Source organism: Anomaloglossus baeobatrachus, chromosome 1, assembly GCF_048569485.1.
Source record: "Anomaloglossus baeobatrachus isolate aAnoBae1 chromosome 1, aAnoBae1.hap1, whole genome shotgun sequence".
Classification (NCBI taxonomy): domain Eukaryota; kingdom Metazoa; phylum Chordata; class Amphibia; order Anura; family Aromobatidae; genus Anomaloglossus; species Anomaloglossus baeobatrachus.
This window is the reverse complement of record NC_134353.1, coordinates 72824232-72845231: the sequence shown is the minus strand read 5'-3', so window position 1 is coordinate 72845231 and position 21000 is coordinate 72824232. Positions and strand designations below refer to the sequence as shown.

General features: G+C 48.4%; 1 protein-coding gene across 1 annotated transcript in view; it reads left to right on the top strand.

Moving 5' to 3' along the window:
- The window catches only part of TRMT44 (tRNA methyltransferase 44 homolog), a 73272-nt gene that overhangs the window by 31166 nt on the left and 21106 nt on the right, over positions 1-21000 (top strand). The window contains exons 5-7 of the mRNA XM_075346847.1: positions 6895-7002; positions 10236-10307; positions 19473-19579. Coding sequence (XP_075202962.1) covers positions 6895-7002; positions 10236-10307; positions 19473-19579 — 287 coding nt within the window. The remainder of the gene's footprint in view (positions 1-6894; positions 7003-10235; positions 10308-19472; positions 19580-21000) is intronic.

The window sequence follows — 21000 nt, the reverse complement described above, 5'->3', positions numbered from 1 at the left end:
CGTCCTCCAACTCGATTCTTCAGAATTTCTCCACCTCCCGGCCGGGCCGCTGCTCTTCTGCAAACAGGGTGCACTCTATAGGCAGAAAGAGTGATGACCCCCGTTCCTCTTCAGGAACAAGGTCACGGTTTTTACCCCAAATTCTTTGCGGTACCTATAACAACGGGCCGTTCCGTCCCGTTCTGGATCTAAAAATGCTCAGCAAGCTCGTGGACACCAGGCGGTTCCGGATGGAATCCCTCCGCCATGTCATCGCCTCAAGGTCCCAAGGATATTTCCTAGCATCATTAGGCATCAAGGATGCTTATCCACACGTGCCGATTGATCCAGAGCACTAGCGTTTCTACGCTTCGTTATAGGAGACGAACACCCTCTGTTCGTAGCTCTACCTTCCGGCTAGCGACAGTCCAACTGGTCTTCGCCAAGGTCAGGGCAGCAGTAGTCACAGTCCTGCACTCTCAGGGTCACTCTGTGGTCCCGTATTTAGACGATCTACTTGTCAAGGCACTCTCTTAGGAAACATGCCAACACTGCCCGAACGTTGCGCTGGAGACTCTCTAGAGTTTTGGGTGGATCATCAACTTTTTAAAGTCAGATCCGACCCCGACCCTATCGATAACATATCTAGGCATAGAGTTTCTTACTCTCTCAGCGATAGTGAAGCTGCCGCTAGACAAACAGCATTCACTACGGGCTGCAAGCTCTTCTTTAAGAACCAGTCGCACACATTGAGACGCCTCATGCACTTCCTACGTAAGATGGTAGCAATGGAGGCAGTTCCTTTCGCGCAGTTTTACTGCGTCCACTACAATGGGACATTCTCCGCCAATGGGACGAGGAGTCGACGTCCCTCAACAGAGTCGTCGTTCTTTCTCAGGCGGCCAAGGAATCTCTACGGTGGTGGCTTCTTCTCACCTCTTGGTCAAAAAGAAGGTCCTTCCTATCCCCGTCCTGGGCGATAGTTACGACAGACGCGAGTCTATCAGGGTGGGGAGCAGTTTTTCTCCACTACAGCGCTCAGGGTACGTGGACTCAGCAAGAGTCCACTCTTCAGATCAATGTTCTTGAACACAGAGCAGTGTATCTTGCCCTACAATCCTTCCAACAGCGGCTGGAAAGCAAGCATATCCGACTTCAGTCGGACAGCTCCACAGCGGTGGCATACATCAACCACCAAGGAAGAACGCGCAACCGGCAAGCCTTCCAGGAAGTCCGGCAGGTTCTGATGTGGGTGGAAGACACGGCATCCACCATATCCACAATTCACATCCCAAGTGTGGAAACTAGGAAGCTGACTTCCTAAGTCGCTGAGGTGTGGCCGAAAGAGTATGGTCTCCTCACCCGGACGGGTTTCAGGAGATCTGGCGCCGCTGACAGAGGCCGGACGTCGATCTAATGGCGTCACGGCACAACAACAATGTGCCAGCTTCATGGCACGGTTTCACAATCATCGAGCTCTGGCGGCAAACGCCTTAGTTCAGCATTGGTCGCAGTTCCAGCTACCTTAGGTGCCACCTCTGGCATTGTTGCCCAGAGTACTGCGCTAGATCAAGACCGACTGCGGCCGCGCCATCCTCGTCGCTACAAATTGGCCGAGGATGTTGTGGTACTCGGTTCTGTGGTGCCTCACGGTAGGCTAACCGGGGGCACTACCAGACCAATCAGACTGGCTGTCTCAAGGGCCATTCTTCCATTTGAATTCTACGGCCCTCAACCGGATGGTGTGGCATTGAGTCCTGGAACCTAGTGTCGTCAGGATTACCTCAGGACGTGGTTGCCACCATGAGACAGGCTAGCATACCAACGTCCGCCAAGATTGACCACAGGACGTGGAAGATGTTCTTATCTCGGTGCTCGGCGCAGGGTGTTTCTCCCTGGCCGGTTGCATCGTCTATGTTTCCTTCCTTCCTGCAATCTAGGTAGGAAAATGGGTTGTCGCTCAGTTCCCTTTAGGGACAAGTCTCAGCGCTATCTGTATTTTTTCAGAAACGACGACTTCCTCAGGTACGCACGTTCCTACGGGGAGTTTGTCTTCTCAGCACTCCGTACAAGCGGCCGTTAGAGCCCTGAGATCTGAACAAGGTTCTAATTGCTCTCCAGATGCCGCCTTTCGAGCCTTTGAAGGATGTCTCCCTTCCCGTTTTTCACGGGAAGTGGCCTTCTAGTAACGGTCTCGTCTCTTAGGAGAGTTTCCGAGCTAGCAACGCTCTCATACAAACTCCCTTCCTGGTCCTTCACCAGGACAGGGTAGTTCTGCGTCCGGTTCCGGAATTTCTCCCTAAGGTGGTATCCCATTTTCATATCAATCAGGATATCACCTCACCTTCTTTGTGTCCTCGTCCAGTCCATCAATTTCAGAAAGATTTGCAATCTGTTGGTTCTGGTGAGAGCACTCAGGTTCTACTTCCCGCATGGCGCTCCTGCGCCACCCGGATGCACTCTTTGTCCTTGTCGCTGGTCGGCGTAAACAGTCGCAAGCTTCCAGATCCACCCTTGCTCGGGGGCTCGAGGAACCAATTCTTGAAACCTACAGTTCTACTGGGCTTCTGGTTCTCTCAAGGCCGAAGGCCCATTCTACCAGAGCCGTGGGTGCATCCTGGGCATTACGGCACCAGGCTACGGCTCAGCAGGTGTGTCAGGCACCCACCTGGTCGAGTCTACTTACTTTTACCAAGCATTATCAGATGCATACCTACGCTTCGGCAGACGCCAGCCTAGGTAGATAAGTCATTCAGGCGGCGGTTGGCCACCTGTAGGAGAGGGCCGTTTGACGGCCCTATCATGAGGTATTCTTTTACCCACCCAGGGATTGCTTTTGGACATCCCAATTGTCTGGGTCTCCCAATGGAGCGACAAAGAAGAAGGGAATTTTGTTTACTTACCGTAAATTCCTTTTCTTCTAGCTCCAATTGGGAGACCCAGCACCCGCCCTGTTTTCTCGGGGTTTTTCTGTTTTTTCGGGTACACATGTTGTTCATGTGGTATGGTTCAGTTCTCCGATGTTTCCTCGGATTGAATTGGTCTTTAAACCAGTTATTGGCTTTCCTCCTTCTTGCTTTGGCACTAAAACTGGTGAGCCAGTGATCCCACTGGGGGTGTATAGCCAGAAGGGGAGGGGCCTTACACTTTTAAGTGTAATACTTTGTGTGGCCTCCAGAGGCAATAGCTATACACCCAATTGTCTGGGTCTCCCAATTGGAGCTAGAAGAAAAGGAATTTACGGTAAGTAAACAAAATTCCCTTCTTTCTTTTCTGCTGTGTTACTGCCTGCTGATGATTTGGCAACTCATACAGGGAGAAGTATATACCCCAATAAAAACTACACTACGACTTATTTTCGGGGTAGGTCTCATTTTTGGGGAAACAAGATATCTGACACCTACTTGGGCTCAAAGTTAACCAATTAGGTACCAAATACTTTAGATCGCACCCTGCATCCACTATTACATTGTGTGTCCAGTTCAACATGAAAAATGTGGTGAAAGGTCCTCTTTTAGGGCACGTGCCCATGATCAGGACCCGCTGCATCCTAGACACAGCGGGCCTGACATGCGGGGTCGTGAGTCTCCTCCACAGGAAACCGCAGCTGCTCGTGCCCACAACAGTTGTGGTCTCTCTTCTTTTCTCCCTGCGCTGAACGCTTGCGACTTTGCAGCAAACAATTGACATGCTTGCAGCTCGGAAAGTCGCACCACAGGTCAGTGTACGTTGCGGGCTGCACACGCACAGTGGGCAGTAGATTTCTAGAAATCCCATCCACTGTGCTTGTACTGTACAATGCAGCGTTTTTGACCTAGCTGAAGCATGCTGCGTCCAAAACTATGTGAACCCTGATCGTGGGCATGTACCCTAAAGGGAATCTGTTATAAGGTTTTTGTTATTTATTCTGAAAGTAGCATAATGTAGGACATGAAACCCTGATTCCAGAGATTTGTCACTTATTAGGCTGTGTTTTGTAGTTTCAATACACTCAATATTTTATCAGCAGGACATTATCACTGCTTGACTAGATCTCGCAAGCAGTTGGGCTAACCTGTGTAACCCCGCCTCCACCACTGATTGGCAGCTTCCTTGCATTGCTCAGTGTACACTGGAAGCTGCCAGTCAGTGGTGTAGACGGGAATTTGCCACACAGTATTATTTATTCATTGCTTATATATTGCACCAACGTATTCCACAGCGCTTTACAGAGATTATCAGACTTGGCTCTGCTACATGTACAATTTATGTATCATCTATGAAAACTACACCAAGCAGCCAAGTAAGTGATACATCCCTGGAACCTGGCTCTCCTCCTCTGTTATGCGGCTCTCAGATTATATAGCTGCTAACGGATTCCCCTTAAAAAAAAATAAAAAAATAATATATATATATTTATATATATATTATATTATATTATATTATATATATTTCAGCCACCACTAGGGGGAAAGGACTATATATTGAAGAGAAGTATCTTCACCCACCACTAGGTGTCAATAGAAACAGTAGATCACAAAAGTGAGTACAGCCCTCACATTTTTGTAAATTATTATATTATTTCATGGGACAACACTGAAGAGCTGACCCTGTGATACAATGTACAGTGTCAGTGTGCAGCTTGTATAACAGTGTAAATGTGGTGCCCTCTAACTCAACACACAGCCATTAATGTTTCAACCTCTAACAACAAAAGTGAGTACACCCCTAAGTGAAAATTGCCATATTGTGCCCAAAGTGTCAATATTTTGTGTGCCCACCATTATTTTCAAGCACTGACTTAACTCTCTTGGGCATGGAGGTCACTAGAGCTTCACAGGAGCCGCTAGATCCTCTTCCATCCTCCTTGATGACATCACAGAGCTGGTGGATGTTAGAGATCTTGCGATTCCCCACCTTCAGTATGAGGATGATCAATATGGTTTATGTATGGAGGTGCTAAGCCAGTCCAGCACCTTTACCCTCAGTTTACCCTCAGTTTGTTTAGCAAGACAGTAGTTGTCTTGCTGTGTTTGGGGTCATTATCATGTTGGAATACTGTCCTGCGGCCCAGGTCCACAAGGATGGGATCATGTTCTGCTTCTGCTTTCATAGTTCCCTCAATGAACTGTAGCTCCCCACAGCCGACAGCACTCATGCAGCCCCAAACGATGACACTCCCACCACCATGCCTGACTGTAGGCTTGACACGCTTGTCTTTGTCCTCCTCATCACTGGTTGCTGCCACACACACACTTGACCCCATCTGAGCCAAATAAGTTTATCTTGGTCTCATCAGACTACATGATGCTTCCAGTTATCCATGTCCTTAGGCCGGCGTCACACGGGACGATATATAGTGCGATCGCACCCGCCCCCGTCGTTTGTGCGTCACGGGCAATTCGTTGCCCGTGTCGCACAAAGTCGTTAACCCCCTGTCACACGTACTTACCTCCCGGACGACGTCGCTGTGGGCGGCGAACATATTCTTCCTGAAGGGGGAGGGACGTTCGGCGTCACAGCAACGTCACACAGCAGCCGCCCAATAGAAGCGGAGGGGCGGAGATGAGCGGGACGTAACATCCCGCCCACTTCCTTCCTTCCTCATTGCTGGCGGCCGCAGGTAAGCTGTGTTCGTCGTTCCCGGGGTGTCACACGGAGCGATGTGTGCTGCCTCGGGAACGATGAACAACCGGAGAACAGAAGGAGGACCGACATTTTTAAAATGAATGACGTGTCAGCGAGCAACGATAAGGTGAGTATTTTTGCTCGTTCAGTCGTTCGTAGCTGTCACACGCTACGATATGTCTAACGATGCCGGATGTGCGTCACGGAATCCATGACCCCCGACGACATATCACCTGATATATCGTAGCGTGTGACACCGCCCTTAGTGTATTTGTTTTCAGTAGACTGTTTTGATTTCTTGTGCATCATCTTTAGAAGAGGCTTCCTTCTGGGATAATAGCCATGCGGACCAATGTGATGCAGTGTGCGGCGTATGGTCCGAGTACTGACAGTCGAACCGTCCGCCCCTGTAATCTATGCAGTAATGCTGCCAGCACTCATACGTGTATTTTGAAAAGACAATCTCTGAATATGACTCTAAGCACTTGTAATCAACTTTTGTGGTGGACAGTGGTGAGGCCTGTTCTGAATGGAACCTGTCTTGTTATACTGTCTTATGGTCTTGGCCACCGTGCTGCAGCTCAGTCTCAGCGTGCTGGCAATCTTCTTATAGCCTCGGCTATCTTTATGTAGAGCTACAATTCTTGTTTTCAGATCCTCAGAGAATTCTTTGCCATGAGGAGCCATGATGATCTTCCAGTGACCAGTATGGGAGAGTGTGTGAGAGATAACACCAAATGTAACACACCGGCCCTCCATTCACACTTCACACCATGTAACACTAATGAGTTACATGACAGCGGGGAGGGAAAACTGCTAATTGGGCACAATGTGTCCATTTTTCTTTAGGATATACTCACTTTTGTTGCCATTTTTTTAGACATTAATGGCTGTGTGTTGAGTTATTTAGAGGACACCAAATGTACCCTTTTCTACAAGCTGCACACTGACACTGTACATTGTATCACAGGCTCACATCTTCAGTGTTGCCCAATGAAAAGATATAATAATGTAAGGGGTGTACTCACTTTAGTGGTATACTTTTATATATTAAAAAATACTTCCACAGAGGGAAAGAAACCTAAACTGAAGAAAATAATCCATTAGCCACTGCTATAAGACAAATCTGCACAGAAAGATGCGACAAATCTGCAACGTGTGACCACAGCCTAAGATTTACCTACGATATTCCTATGAAACTCTCCTCAAAGGGGTTGTGGTTATGAAAATATGACAATTGTTTACTTCTTCTATTAAGGATTTTTTTTACTGCCTTTTGTTTGTTTATTTGTGATTTGCTGATTTTAGGTTCTTTGGGAGGAAGAACGATCAGAAAAGCAACTTACTGAGAAGCAATCCTTTGTTGACCTGGGATGTGGGAATGGGCTCTTGGTGCATATTTTAAGCAATGAAGGGGTAAATATATGTGATTTATTGTTATTTTTCATGATTCTGAAGATAGTAGTCAGGTCTTATCACCATTTTTTGCCTTTTATTGTAAATGGTTTTATCTTTGTATTAGTAAAGGTGATTTGTGAAGGGTTGACCCCATTTTTTAAGTTTTTTTTGCAGCATTTGGGAGTTAACCAGTACTCGTGTTATTCTTCGAGTCTTTACATTTTTATTTATTTTTTTTTTTACAATTTTGCCACTGCAAAGTGAGTACGTCCTTTATCCAGCTGAGCGATCTGCAAAAATTATACAAATCTGTCCAAGCTCCTGGTTCTGAGGCTCTGTCTGCTGTCCACTTCCCTTCTCTGTGTTAGAGATAGCAGGATGGAGGGTTGTACACAGATCTGGAGTGGAAGGAGGAGAAAAATGTACAAGGGCAGGATAGAAGCTGTGCTGATACGAGCAATGCAGTTAGCAGTACTCTGGATACACACAGAGCTCACCTCCAGCCTATATTACTGGCAGGGACACACAGAGCTCACATCCAGCCTACATTACTGGGAGGGACACACAGCGCTTACATCCAGCCTATATTACTGGGAGCGACACACAAAGCTCACCTCCAGCCTATATTACTGGGAGGGACACACTGAGCTCACCTCCAGCCTATATTACTGGGAGGGACACACAGAGCTCACCTCCAGCCTATATTACTGGGAGGGACACACTGAGCTCACCTCCAGCCTGTTACTGGGAGGGACACACTGAGCTCACCTCCAGCCTATATTACTGGGAGGGACACACTGAGCTCACCTCCAGCCTACATTACTGGGAGGGAAACACAGAGCTCACCTCCAGCCTATATTACTGAGAGGGACATACAGAGCTCACCTCCAGCCTATATTACTGGGAGGGACACACAGAGCTCACCTCCAGCCTATGTTACTGGGAGGGACACACTGAGCTCACATCCAGCCTATATTACTGGGAGGGGCAGACAGATCTCACCTCCAGCCTATGTTACTGGGAGGGACACACAGAGCTCACCTCCAGCCTATGTTACTGGGAGGGACACACAGAGCTCACCACCAGTCTATATTACTGGGAGGGACACACAGAGCTCACCACCAGCCTATATTACTGGGAGGGACACACAGAGCTCACCTCCAGCCTATGTTACTGGGAGGGACACACAGAGCTCACCTCCAGCCTATGTTACTGGGAGGGACACTCCCACAAGAGAAAAATTTGAAACTTGCATAAACTGTGTATCAGGAGGTCTGAGAATGAAGGAATGATGATTGTAGACTGAAATTTAGCCTATTTTATTATCTGACAGATGTAAAAATATTTTTTTCTCATGTCAAAGATGTTCATAGTCAGCAAAGCAGAACTATTACCAGATTTTGCAACACGAACTGCATATTAGATCTAATGAGTATGGTATAGATACTTTCAAAATCCAAGTTGTATACCGTAATAGATGAGCGCATTGATTCACAGAACCCTGGTCCATCGACTGAATCAGTATTTCGTGGCCGTCGGTTGGGAGCCCGGTGAGCTGCCTCCTACCTGCCGACATCCCTTACTCCCATTAAATTGACTTCACATTGTTACAAGGACGTCACACCGGGCTGGCTAATCACAATGAGATGTCGTCGATGCCAGCAGGTAGGAGGGATCTAACAAGGCTCCTGTCTGCTGGCCTTGGAACACCGATGAGGTTGCTGGATCGGGTCTATACAAATGTGTTCACTCATCTTTAATTCATAATCCTGATGTAAAAATTAGTGTTTTATAAATCCAATTATTTTGAGCGAGCCCAGGAGCCCACGTGTATTTAATCTCACCCTCTTGTCGGCTGCAGCTTGTACTGAGAAGTGTGTGATCTTAGCAGCAGCAGGGAGGAGGGACACTGAGGAATTGTGAATAAGGTTAGGCGAGTGGAGATTTTGGCGCAGAATGGATGAGGGACACTCAGGAGTTGTCAGTAAGTAGTCAATAAGGCTAGGCAGGTCAAGTTTCTGCAGCAGCAAGGAGGGATACTGAGTCGCTGTCAATAATGCTAGGCAGGTGGAAAGTCTGCAACAGGGAGGAGGGAAACAGAATCTGTCAATCAGGGTAGGTTGGTGGAGATTTTGCATCAGGAGGAACACTGAGGAGCTGTCAATAACATTAGGCAGGTGAAAAATGTGCAGCAGCAGGGAGGAGGGGCACTGAGGAGCTGTCAATAACAGGCAGGTGAAAAATGTGCAGGAGGAGGGACACTGAGGAGCTGTCAATAACAACAGGCAGGTGAAAAATGTGCAGCAGCAGGGAGGAGGGACACTGAGGAGCTGTCAATAACAGGCAGGTGAAAAATGTGCAGCAGCAAGGGAGGAGGGGCACTGAGGAGCTGTCAATAACAGGCAGGTGAAAAATGTGCAGCAGCAGGGAGGAGGGGCACTGAAGAGCTGTCAATACGGTTAGACAAGTGGAGATGTTGTCACTGAATGGAAAAGGGACATTTAGGAGCGGTCTATAAGACTAGTCAGGTGGAGTTTCTGCGGCAGCAAGGAGGGACCTTGAGTCGCTGTCAATAAGTCTAGGCAGGTGGAAAGTCTGCAGCAGGGAGGAGGGACACAGACGCTTTCAATTAGGCTAGGTTGGTCGAGATTTTGCATCAGGCAGGACACTGTGGAGCTGTAAATAAAATTAGGCAGGTGGAGATTGTGCAGAAGGGAAGAGGGACACTGAGAGAGTTGTGATTTAACAGAGGGGCTGCCAATAACACTAGGAAGGTGGAGATTATATGCAGCAGCAAGGAGGAGGGAAACTGATGACGCTGTCAATAATGTCAGGCATGTGGAAAGTCTGCAGCAAGGAGGAGGGACACTGAGTAGCTATCAATAAGGGATAAGGTTTTGTGGATGGAGATTCAACAGTAGCAGGGAGGAAAGACATTGAGGAACTGTCATTAAGGCTAGGCATGTGACAATTTTGCAGCAGCAGGGAGGAGGGACACTGAGGAGCTGTCAAGGTCTAAGAGGTCTATTTAATAACGTATGCCAGTTTTGGAAATTTGATGACGGATCTGCTTTATAGGAGAAGTTAGCTTACAATATTTCACTCTTAAGTCCCCATCACAAGACTGTCAATGTTCCAAACACAAGAATGATAGCAAAAAAAAAACCAAAAACCAAGAAGTAACACGATATAAAAAGTGCCATGAATATAATTGTAATAATTGTGTTCATTTTTTATGTGCACAAAAATAGCACCCCGGCCGAGGCATAGATGTCCGCAAAAGAAAAATCTGGGATATGTACGGGCCAGAAACAGTTTTGGAGGTAAGTAGTATATGCTCCATCCAACACCAGACACAGGGATGTTATATACCAGACTAGAAATAGGCCCAAAGCTATCAAATCAGGAGTGAAGTGAAATGAACAGCTGTCTATGCTTAGTGGTGTGACAGGAGCAGTGGACAGGTCACACTGTGTGCGCTTTCCAACATATCTGTTGTATGTCATCCCTCTGCATTTGTGTATTGTATGTGTTGCATCATTTGACTTCTTTCACCCCTGTGCACTGTCTCTTCCTTGTTGTGTGCTGTATATTGGTATCTGGTGTTGTTTCTTGAGCTGTGCTGTGTGTACGTGTTGTCTGTGTGTATGTATATATATATATATATATATCTGTGTGTGTATATAGCTGTGTGTGTGTGTGTGTGTGTGTGTGTGTGTGTATATATATAGCTGTACGCTGTGTGTACATGTCGGTGTATATGTGTGTATATTTGGCTGTATGCTGTGCGTATGTGTTGTCTGTGTATATATGGCTGTACGCTGTGTGTACGTGTATTCTGTGTGTGTGTATGTGGCTGTATGCTGTAAGTACGTGTCGTGTGTGTATATGGCTATACGCTGTGTGTGTATATATAGTTGTATGCTGTGTGTACGTGTCGTCTGTGTATATGGTTGTATGCTGTGTGTACGTGTATTCTGTGTGTGTGTATGTGGCTGTATGCTGTAAGTACGTGTCGTGTGTGTATATGGCTATACGCTGTGTGTGTATATATAGTTGTATGCTGTGTGTACGTGTCGTCTGTGTATATGGTTGTATGCTGTGTGTACGTGTCTGTGTATATGTGTGTGTGTGTGTGTGTGTGTGTGTATATGGTTGTACGCTTTGTGTACGTGTCGTCTGTGTATATGTGTGTATATATGGTTGCACGCTGTATGTATGTGTCGTGTGTGTGTGTGTGTGTGTGTATGTATTCTCTCACTCTCTTTCACTCTCTCTCTCGTTACCTCTCTCCAGCGATGCTGTCTCCGTCTCTGCTGCCTCCCGCTCCTGACCACCGCTCATTACACTCATTGAATATTCAGTGCCGTGAGGAGCTGGAACCAGGAGCAGCACTGGGGACATCAGTGCCGGAGACCGCATCGCTGGGGACAGGTGAGTATACAGCTGTGTGTGTGTCTGTGTAAAGACATATGTGTTCGTGTGTTCAGTGTATATGCATTGCGTGTGTGGTCAGAGTGGTGACGCTACTTGCGCACGCACAGTACGTACCCGGAAGCTGCGGTGACGCCGTTTGAACTGACTGTGACTAACTGACAGTGCCGCGGTGCATGCCAGGATAGGGTTCCAGAAACTGGCGATTGTGTGTGTAGATGGGGCTGCTTTCTATTTCGGCTTTTATTGCTTAGAAGAGTGCAACTTTTTTTTTTTTTTTTTTAATTTATTCTCCAAAACCTGCCTCCCCGTAGATTAGTGACGTTCATCTCCAGCGAGAGCGATTACATCCATTACATTTACCTCTTCAAATCCTTTTACTGTTAAATTCAGCAATTAGCGGTGACCCCGGGGGATGACGGTGGCGGCCGCTGGGTGGGTTATTATTCTCCAACGGGGAGAAATGCCAAGAGGAGCCGGCACACGATGGCTGGGGACCTTCACATTTGCCAACGCATGAGAAAATGCCCACCTCTCTTACACACAAAACACTGTATTATTCTATTGGATATTTGCTTTCAAGGAAAAATCCAATTAACCCCTTGAGCGACAGGTAAATTTTAGTCCTTCGGATCAGAGCAGTCTCTTTCTGATGCTTCCTCTTTGTTTTCTGGGTCTTTGAGGATTTTTTTTTTGTGTTTTTCAGGACATGTAATAAGTGCCACTTTTTGGTACTTATACATTAGCTTTATTATACATGAGGCTATAACTTTACAGAACAGACTGCAACCGTCTGGACGATACCAAATATACACATATTTAATGACTTGGGACTAATATTTACTAAAGGTGCATTTTTTTTTCTCTTTCTGAACGTAATTTTTTTTTTTTTTTTTTACCTGTGGCAAATATCTGTACATAAGGCTATACATACTCCTAGTATACAGGCAGTTGTTAGAGCCTGCTTATGTTTATAACTACAGGGAATATGGTCAGGCGACAGCAAGCTTCGATCACCGCAAGTCTGTCTGTGCCCCGCAGCGCTGTCTGTGCCCCGTTCCTAGGGATGTCCGTGCCCTGCAGCGCTATCAGTGCCCCCCCAGGGGATGTCCGTGCCCCGGAGCCATGTCTATGCTGTCTATGCCTCCCAGGGATGTATACCCCTCCAGTGATATCTGTGCCCCTCAGTGATGTCTCTTGTCATGTCTATGCCCCCATGCCCCTCCTGTGTTGTCTGTGCCCCCATGGCCCTCCTGTGTTGTCTGTGCCCCCATGGCCCTCCTGTGTTGTCTGTGCCCCCATGCCCCTCCTGTGATGTCTGTGCCTCTATGCCCCTCCTGTGATGTCTGTGCCTCTATGCCCCTCCTGTGATGTCTGTGCCCCCATGCCTCTCCTGTGATGTCTGTGCCCCCATGCCTCTCCTGTGATGTCTGTGCCCCCATGCCTCTCCTGTGATGTCTGTGCCCCCATGCCCCTCCTGTGATGTCTGTGCCCCCATGCCCCTCCTGTGATGTCTGTGCCCCCATGCCCCTCCTGTGATGTCTGTGCCCCCATGCCCCTCCTGTGATGTCTGTGCCCCCATGCCCCTCCTGTGATGTCTGTGCCCCCATGCCCCTCCTGTGATGTCTGTGCTCCCGTGCCTCTCCTGTGATGTCTGTGCCCCCATGGCCCTCCTGTGTTGTCTGTGCCCCCCATGGCCCTCCTGTGTTGTCTGTGCCCCCCATGGCCCTCCTGTGTTGTCTGTGCCCCCCATGGCCCTCCTGTGTTGTCTGTGCCCCCCATGGCCCTCCTGTGTTGTCTGTGCCCCCCATGGCCCTCCTGTGTTGTCTGGGCCCCCATGGCCCTCCTGTGTTGTCTGGGCCCCCATGGCCCTCCTGTGTTGTCTGTGCCCCCATGCCCCTCCTGTGATGTCTGTGCCTCTATGCCCCTCCTGTGATGTCTGTGCCCCCAAGCCGACATAAACCTGGAAAAGCAGCTGTGAGAAGTCACGTGATCAATATCCCCAAACATCACACCTTCACCAAAGAGCAGCAGCTCCAGCCACCATAGTAGGGGGGACTTAATTGTTTGACCAGATAAGAGCAGCAGAATTTTCAAGCTGAACATTTTATGCGGCCCCCGAAGGTTGCAAGAAATTTTTGAATGGCCCCTGGCAGAAACAAGGTTTACCCACCTCTGTCATAAAGTGACACTGATCAGAATTGTAAAAATTGACCTGGTTAGGCTAGGTTCACATTTCCGTCAATTTCTATCTGTCACAATCCACGGCTCTGTTAAACAACGGAATCCGTTTGGCGGATTCCGTTGTTCCCATAGACTTCTATGAGCGGCGGATTGTGACTGATGCCGCGTTGCATCCTCCGCCCGACTGATCATTCGTGGAACGCAGCTTGTAACGTTTTTTGAGCAGCGCAATCCGTAGGATTTCGCTACGCATGCTCTCTCTGGCTCCCTGCACACGTAGCCAATGTAAATATCGGGTAACTAAGCAAAGTACCTTGCTTAGTTACCCGATATTTATCCTGGCTACGTGTGCAGGGAGCCCGACACTTCCCCGCTCGGCCTCGCCCCCTCCCGCACTCCTCCATGTACACACGCACACACACTCACCTGTCCCAAGCCATGCAGTCACCGGCACTGACGTCCTCAGCGCCATGGCCCCACTCTGCTCCACCCACCCCGCACTCCGACCCCCGCACACATTGTCGGCGGCCTAATGATCAGCTGATCACCCGGCGGCCGGCACCTGTGAGCGATCGGCTGATCACCCGGCGGCCGGCACCTGTGAGCGATCGGCTGATCACCCGGCGGCGGGCACCTGTGAGCGATCAGCTGATCACCCGGCGGCGGGCACCTGTGACCGATCAGCTGATTGTTCTCTCTTTTACAACGGAGTCCGACAATGAATTCTAATTCTTGTCATCCGTTGTACAACGCATCAGTCACAAGCGTCAAGCAACGCATGTGACTGATGCAAAACAACGGAAATGGGAACCTAGCCTTAGGAAAGTGAAAACAGGCCGAGGGGTTAAAGGGTTTGTCTAGTGAAAACTAGTTATCCCCAGCATAGGTGATAACTTATTGATCAGCTGGGTCTGACTGCTGAGAGTTGCACTTATCAGTAGAACGCGGCACTTTTATCACTGCTAGTATGGAGCGGCACTGCAATTGCTGGACTGCATCTCCATTCATTGCCTATGGGGCTGCTGAGTGCTGCCCTGCGCTTGGCTTTTTCTGGCAGCCCCATAGAGAATGAATGGAGCGGCGAACCTTCAATTATATTTGTTTGCTTTGTGATATTGTTGTGTTTTTTTTTGTTTTTTTTTTGCAATTTTAAGTCATGTTCCTACTTGCAGAAATGCAGATTTTTTTTTTTCTCCACCGGTGTCCACGCCATAATATTCAATAGTCTGTCTACAAAGTATTGCATCCTTGTGACTTTATTGTTATTTATTTCATTTTTCAATTGCAAGGGGTTGTTTTTATGCATTTTTTTTTGTTTTGCACGTTTGATGCCTTTTCTGTGTTATTTTTATAAGCACAGTGTATATATATAATATATATATATGTGTGTGTGTGTGTGTGTGTGTGTGTGTGTGTGTGTGTAAATATACACTCTGTGTGTGTGTGTGTGTGTGTGTGTGTGTGTGTGTGTACATATGTGTATATGTGATTGATCTATATATGTATATGTGTGTGTATATATGGGGGTGAAGTTTGGTTTTTTTTCATCACATCCCCTTTGGTCAAACTGTTACATGCAGCAGAATTTCCGTGTAAAAAAATAAATAAATAAAAAAACAGCATTTACACTATGTGGGAGTGCTGCCTCCTCCAACAAATTGGATTATTGCTTTTTGTGTTTCTTTGTCGCTCCTAATTGGGAGACCCAGACAATTGGGTGTATAGCTACTGCCTCCGGAGGCCACACAAAGCATTACACTTAAAAGTGTAAGGCCCCTCCCCTTCTGCCTATACACCCCCCGTGGGATCACGGGCTCCTCAGTTTTTCAAGCTTTGTGCGAAGGTCTGTTCCGCAGGTGGCATCCTTAACCTCTCAAATGTCTGCATTTGCGTCTTACGCGATTAATGCGGTTCTGGACTCTACGAGCCGTACGGCAGTGGCGTCCGCCAACTCCGTGGTTTTACGCAGAGCCTTGTGGTTAAGGGAATAGAAAGCAGATTCTGCTTCCAAAAAGTGCTTAACCAGTTTGCCATTTTCTGGTGACCGACTGTTTGGTGAGCGTTTGGATGAAATCATTAAACAGTCCAAGGGTAAGGATTCATCCTTACCTCAGCCCAGACAAAACAAACCCCAACAGAGGAGGGGACAGTCGGGGTTTCGGTCCTTTCGAGGCTCGGGCAGGTCCCAATTCTCCTCGTCCAAAAGGACTCAAAAGGATCAGAGGAGCTCAGATTCTTGGCGGGCTCAGTCACGCCCAAAAAAGACAGCCGGAAGACCCGCTACCAAAGCGGCTTCCTCATGACTTTCGGCCTCCTCTCTCCGCATCCTCGGTCGGTGGCAGGCTCTCCCGCTTTGGCGACATTGGGCTGCCACAGGTCCAAGACCGTTGGGTGAGAGACATTCTGTCCCACGGGTACAGGATAGAGTTCAGTTCTCGTCCTCCAACTCGATTCTTCAGAACGTCTCCGCCTCCCGACCGAGCCGATGCTCTTCTGCAGGCGGTGTGCACTCTAAAGGCAGAAGGAGTGGTGATCCCTGTTCCTCTTCAAGAGCAAGGTCACGGTTTTTACTCCAATTTGTTTGTGGTACCAAAAAAGGATGGGTCTTTCCGTCCCGTTCTGGACCTAAAACTTCTCAACAAGCACGTGAAAACCAGACGGTTCCGGATGGAATCCCTCCGCTCCGTCATCGCCGCAATGTCTCAAGGAGATTTCCTAGCATCAATAGACATCAAGGATGCTTATCTCCACGTACCGATTGCTCCAGAGCATCAGCGTTTTCTACGCTTCGTTATAGGAAACGAACACCTTCAGTTCGTAGCCCTGCCTTTTGGTCTGGCGACAGCCCCACGGGTCTTCACCAAGGTCATGGCAGCAGTAGTTGCAGTCCTGCACTCTCAGGGACACTCTGTGATCCCTTACTTAGACGATCTGCTTGTCAAGGCGCCTTCTCAAGAGGCATGCCAACACAGCCTAAACGTTGCGCTGGAGACTCTCCAGGGTTTCGGGTGGATCATCAACTTTTCCAAGTCAAATCTAACCCCGACCCAGTCGCTAACATATCTTGGCATGGAGTTTCATACTCTCTCAGCGATAGTGAAGCTTCCGCTTGTCAAACAGCGTTCACTACAGACAGGGGTGCAATCTCTCCTTCAAGGCCAGTCACACCCCTTGAGACGCCTCATGCACTTCCTAGGGAAGATGGTTGCAGCAATGGAGGCAGTCCCTTTCGCGCAGTTTCATCTGCGTCCTCTGCAATGGGACATTCTCCGCCAATCGGACGGGAAGTCGAAGTCCCTCGACAGGAACGTCTCCCTTTCTCAGGCGGCCAAGGATTCTCTTCGATGGTGGCTGCTTCCCACCTCATTGTCGAAAGGGAAATCCTTCCTACCCCCATCCTGGGCGGTGGTCACGACAGATGCGAGTCTGTCAGGGTGGGGAGCAGTCTTTCTCCACCACAGGGCTCAAGGTACGTGGACTCAGCAAGAGTCCACCCTTCAGATCAATGTTCTGGAGATCAGGGCAGTGTATCTTGCCCTACAAGCCTTCCAGCAGTGGCTGGAAGGCAAGCAAATCCGAATTCAGTCGGACAACTCCACAGCGGTGGCATACATCAACCACCAAGGAGGAACACGCAGTCGGCAAGCCTTCCAGGAAGTCCGGCGGATTCTGACGTGGGTGGAAGACACGGCTTCCACCATATCCGCAGTTCACATCCCAGGCGTGGACAACTGGGAAGCAGACTTCCTCAGTCGCCAGGGTATGGACGCAGGGGAATGGTCTCTTCACCCGGACGTGTTTCAGGAGATCTGTCGCCGCTGGGGGATGCCGGACGTCGACCTAATGGCGTCCCGGCACAACAACAAGGTCCCGGCTTTCATGGCACGGTCTCACGATCACCGAGCTCTGGCGGCAGACGCCTTAGTTCAAGATTGGTCGCAGTTCCGGCTTCCTTATGTGTTTCCACCTCTGGCACTGTTGCCCAGAGTGCTGCGCAAGATCAGGTCCGACTGCCGCCGCGCCATCCTCGTCGCTCCAGACTGGCCAAGGAGGTCGTGGTACCCGGATCTGTGGCACCTCGCGGTAGGCCAACCGTGGGCACTTCCAGACCGACCAGACTTGCTGTCTCAAGGGCCGTTTTTCCATCAGAATTCTGCGGCCCTGAACCTGACTGTGTGGCCATTGAGTCCTGGATCCTAGCGTCTTCAGGATTATCTCAAGAGGTCATTGCCACCATGAGACAGGCTAGAAAACCAACCTCCGCCAAGATATACCACAGGACGTGGAAAATATTCTTATCTTGGTGCTCTGCTCAGGGAGTTTCTCCCTGGCCATTTGCATTGCCTACTTTTCTTTCTTTCCTGCAATCCGGTTTGGAAAAAGGTTTGTCGCTCAGCTCCCTCAAGGGACAAGTCTCAGCGCTATCTGTATTTTTTCAGAAGCGCCTAGCACGACTTCCTCAGGTACGCACGTTCCTGCAAGGGGTTTGTCATATCGTCCCTCCTTACAAGCGGCCGTTAGAGCCCTGGGATCTGAACAGGGTTCTAATTGCTCTTCAGAAGCCGCCTTTCGAGCTTATGAGGGATGTTTCCCTTTCTCGCCTTTCACAGAAAGTGGCTTTCCTAGTAGCGGTCACGTCTCTTCGGAGAGTGTCCGAGCTAGCAGCGCTGTCATGCAAATCTCCCTTCCTGGTGATTCACCAGGACAAGGTGGTTCTGCGCCCGATTCCGGAGTTTCTCCCTAAAGTGGTATCCCCCTTTCATCTCAATCAGGATATCTCCTTGCCTTCTTTGTGTCCTCATCCAGTTCATCAATGTGAAAAGGATTTGCATTTGTTGGATCTGGTGAGAGCACTCAGAATCTACATTTCCCGCACGGCGCCCCTGCGCCGCTCGGATGCACTCTTTGTCCTTGTCGCTGGTCAGCGTAAAGGGTCACAGGCTTCCAAATCCACCCTGGCTCGGTGGATCAAGGAACCAATTCTTGAAGCCTACCGCTCTGCTGGGCTTCCGGTTCCCTCAGGGCTGAAGGCCCATTCTACCAGAGCCGTGGGTGCGTCCTGGGCATTACGGCACCAGGCTACGGCTCAGCAGGTGTGCCAGGCGGCTACCTGGTCGAGTCTGCACACTTTTACCAAACACTATCAGGTGCATACCTACGCTTCGGCGGACGCCAGCCTAGGTAGACAAGTCCTTCAGGCGGCGGCTGCCCACCTGTAGGAAAGGGCTGTTTTACGGTCCTATCACGAGGGGTTATTTTACCCACCCAGGGACTGCTTTTGGACGTCCCAATTGTCTGGGTCTCCCAATTAGGAGCGACAAAGAAGAAGGGAATTTTGTTTACTTACCGTAAATTCCTTTTCTTCTAGCTCCAATTGGGAGACCCAGCACCCGCCCTGTTTTCTTAGGGATTTTTGTTTTTTCGGGTACACATGTTGTTCATGTTGAATGGTTTTCGGTTCTCCGATGTTTCTTCGGATTGAATTTGTTCTTAAACCAGTTATTGGCTTTCCTCCTTCTTGCTTTTGCACTAAAACTGAGGAGCCCGTGATCCCACGGGGGGTGTATAGGCAGAAGGGGAGGGGCCTTACACTTTTAAGTGTAATGCTTTGTGTGGCCTCCGGAGGCAGTAGCTATACACCCAATTGTCTGGGTCTCCCAATTGGAGCTAGAAGAAAAGGAATTTACGGTAAGTAAACAAAATTCCCTTCTTTTCTAACATCCCTTAGTAGATAATATATATATATATTTTTTTTTATTTTATTTTTTTTTTAACCTGCTACAATGTACAATGCTGTAGAATATGCTGGAATAAGGTGATAGTTATTTTATTTTTTTTTTTTTCTTCTTTTTTTTTATTATTTTCCCCAGGAATCTGCAATTACGCCAAGTGATAATTACTTATTTCCAGACACGGATTGGATAATCGGTAACCATTCTGATGAGCTCACACCATGGCTCCCTGTAATCGCTGCTCGGTAATGAACCAGCCTGTCTATTCTTCATATATGCAGTGTAGCTATTGTTCCCTGTACTCAGCCGTTTGTACCTGTAGCCCACAGTAAAAGAAAAAGGGAGTCAAGCTCACATAGGGTAATAATGTATTTTGGAAGTGAAATTGGGGGGCTGAGGGGGGGATGCTCAGTACATCACACGGATTCAGAGCTACACTGCTCAGTACATCACACGGATTCAGAGCTACACTGCTCAGTACATCACAAGGATTCAGAGCTACAATGCACAGTACATCACAAGGATTCAGAGCTACACAGCTCAGTACATCACATGGATTCAGAGCTACACTGCTCAGTACTTCACATGGATTCAGAACTACACTGCTCAGTACTTCACATGGATTCAGAGCTACACTGCTCAGTACGTCACATGGATTCAGAGCTACACTGCTCAGTACTTCACATGGATTCAGAGCTACACTGCTCAGTACTTCACATGGATTCAGAGCTACACTGCTCAGTACTTCACATGGATTCAGAGCTACACTGCTCAGTACTTCACATGGATTCAGAGCTACACTGCTCAGTACGTCACATGGATTCAGAGCTACACTGCTCAGTACTTCACATGGATTCAGAGCTACACTGCTCAGTACGTCACATGGATTCAGAGCTACACTGCTCAGTACATCACAAGGATTCAGAGCTACACAGCTCAGTACATCACATGGATTCAGAGCTACACTGCTCAGTACTTCACATGGATTCAGAACTACACTGCTCAGTACTTCACATGGATTCAGAGCTACACTGCTCAGTACGTCACATGGATTCAGAGCTACACTGCTCAGTACTTCACATGGATTCAGAGCTACACTGCTCAGTACTTCACATGGATTCAGAGCTACATTGCTCAGTACATCACATGGATTCAGAGCTACACTGCTCAGTATGTCACACGGATTCGGAGCTACACTGCTTAGTATGTCACACGGATTCAGAGCTACACTGCTCAGTACGTCACATGGATTCAGAGCTACACTGCTCAGTACGTCACACGGATTCGGAGCTACACTGCTTAGTATGTCACACGGATTCAGAGCTACACTGCTCAGTACGTCACAATGGAGGGACTTCTGCTCTCCTGTCTGTGTGTGCTGTGTATGGGAGACATAAGAACAGCTATTTCCCACCCACTAGCTTAGAGACAACTGAAAATTAGAATTTGCAGATGGGAAAACTGGTAATTAAAAGCAGGGAAACAAATCATGAATGATCTGAAATAGTGTTATCCCTCATGATAGCTTATTCTGAAAAACCACCTGAAACAACCGGGATGATGAGACATCCGGTGGTGGCTTCGGCTCCTGTCTCACTTGGCAGTGACGTCTGTTCTCCCAGGAGAATATATCATTAAATGAGCGTGACCTAGTTCTGCATTAACA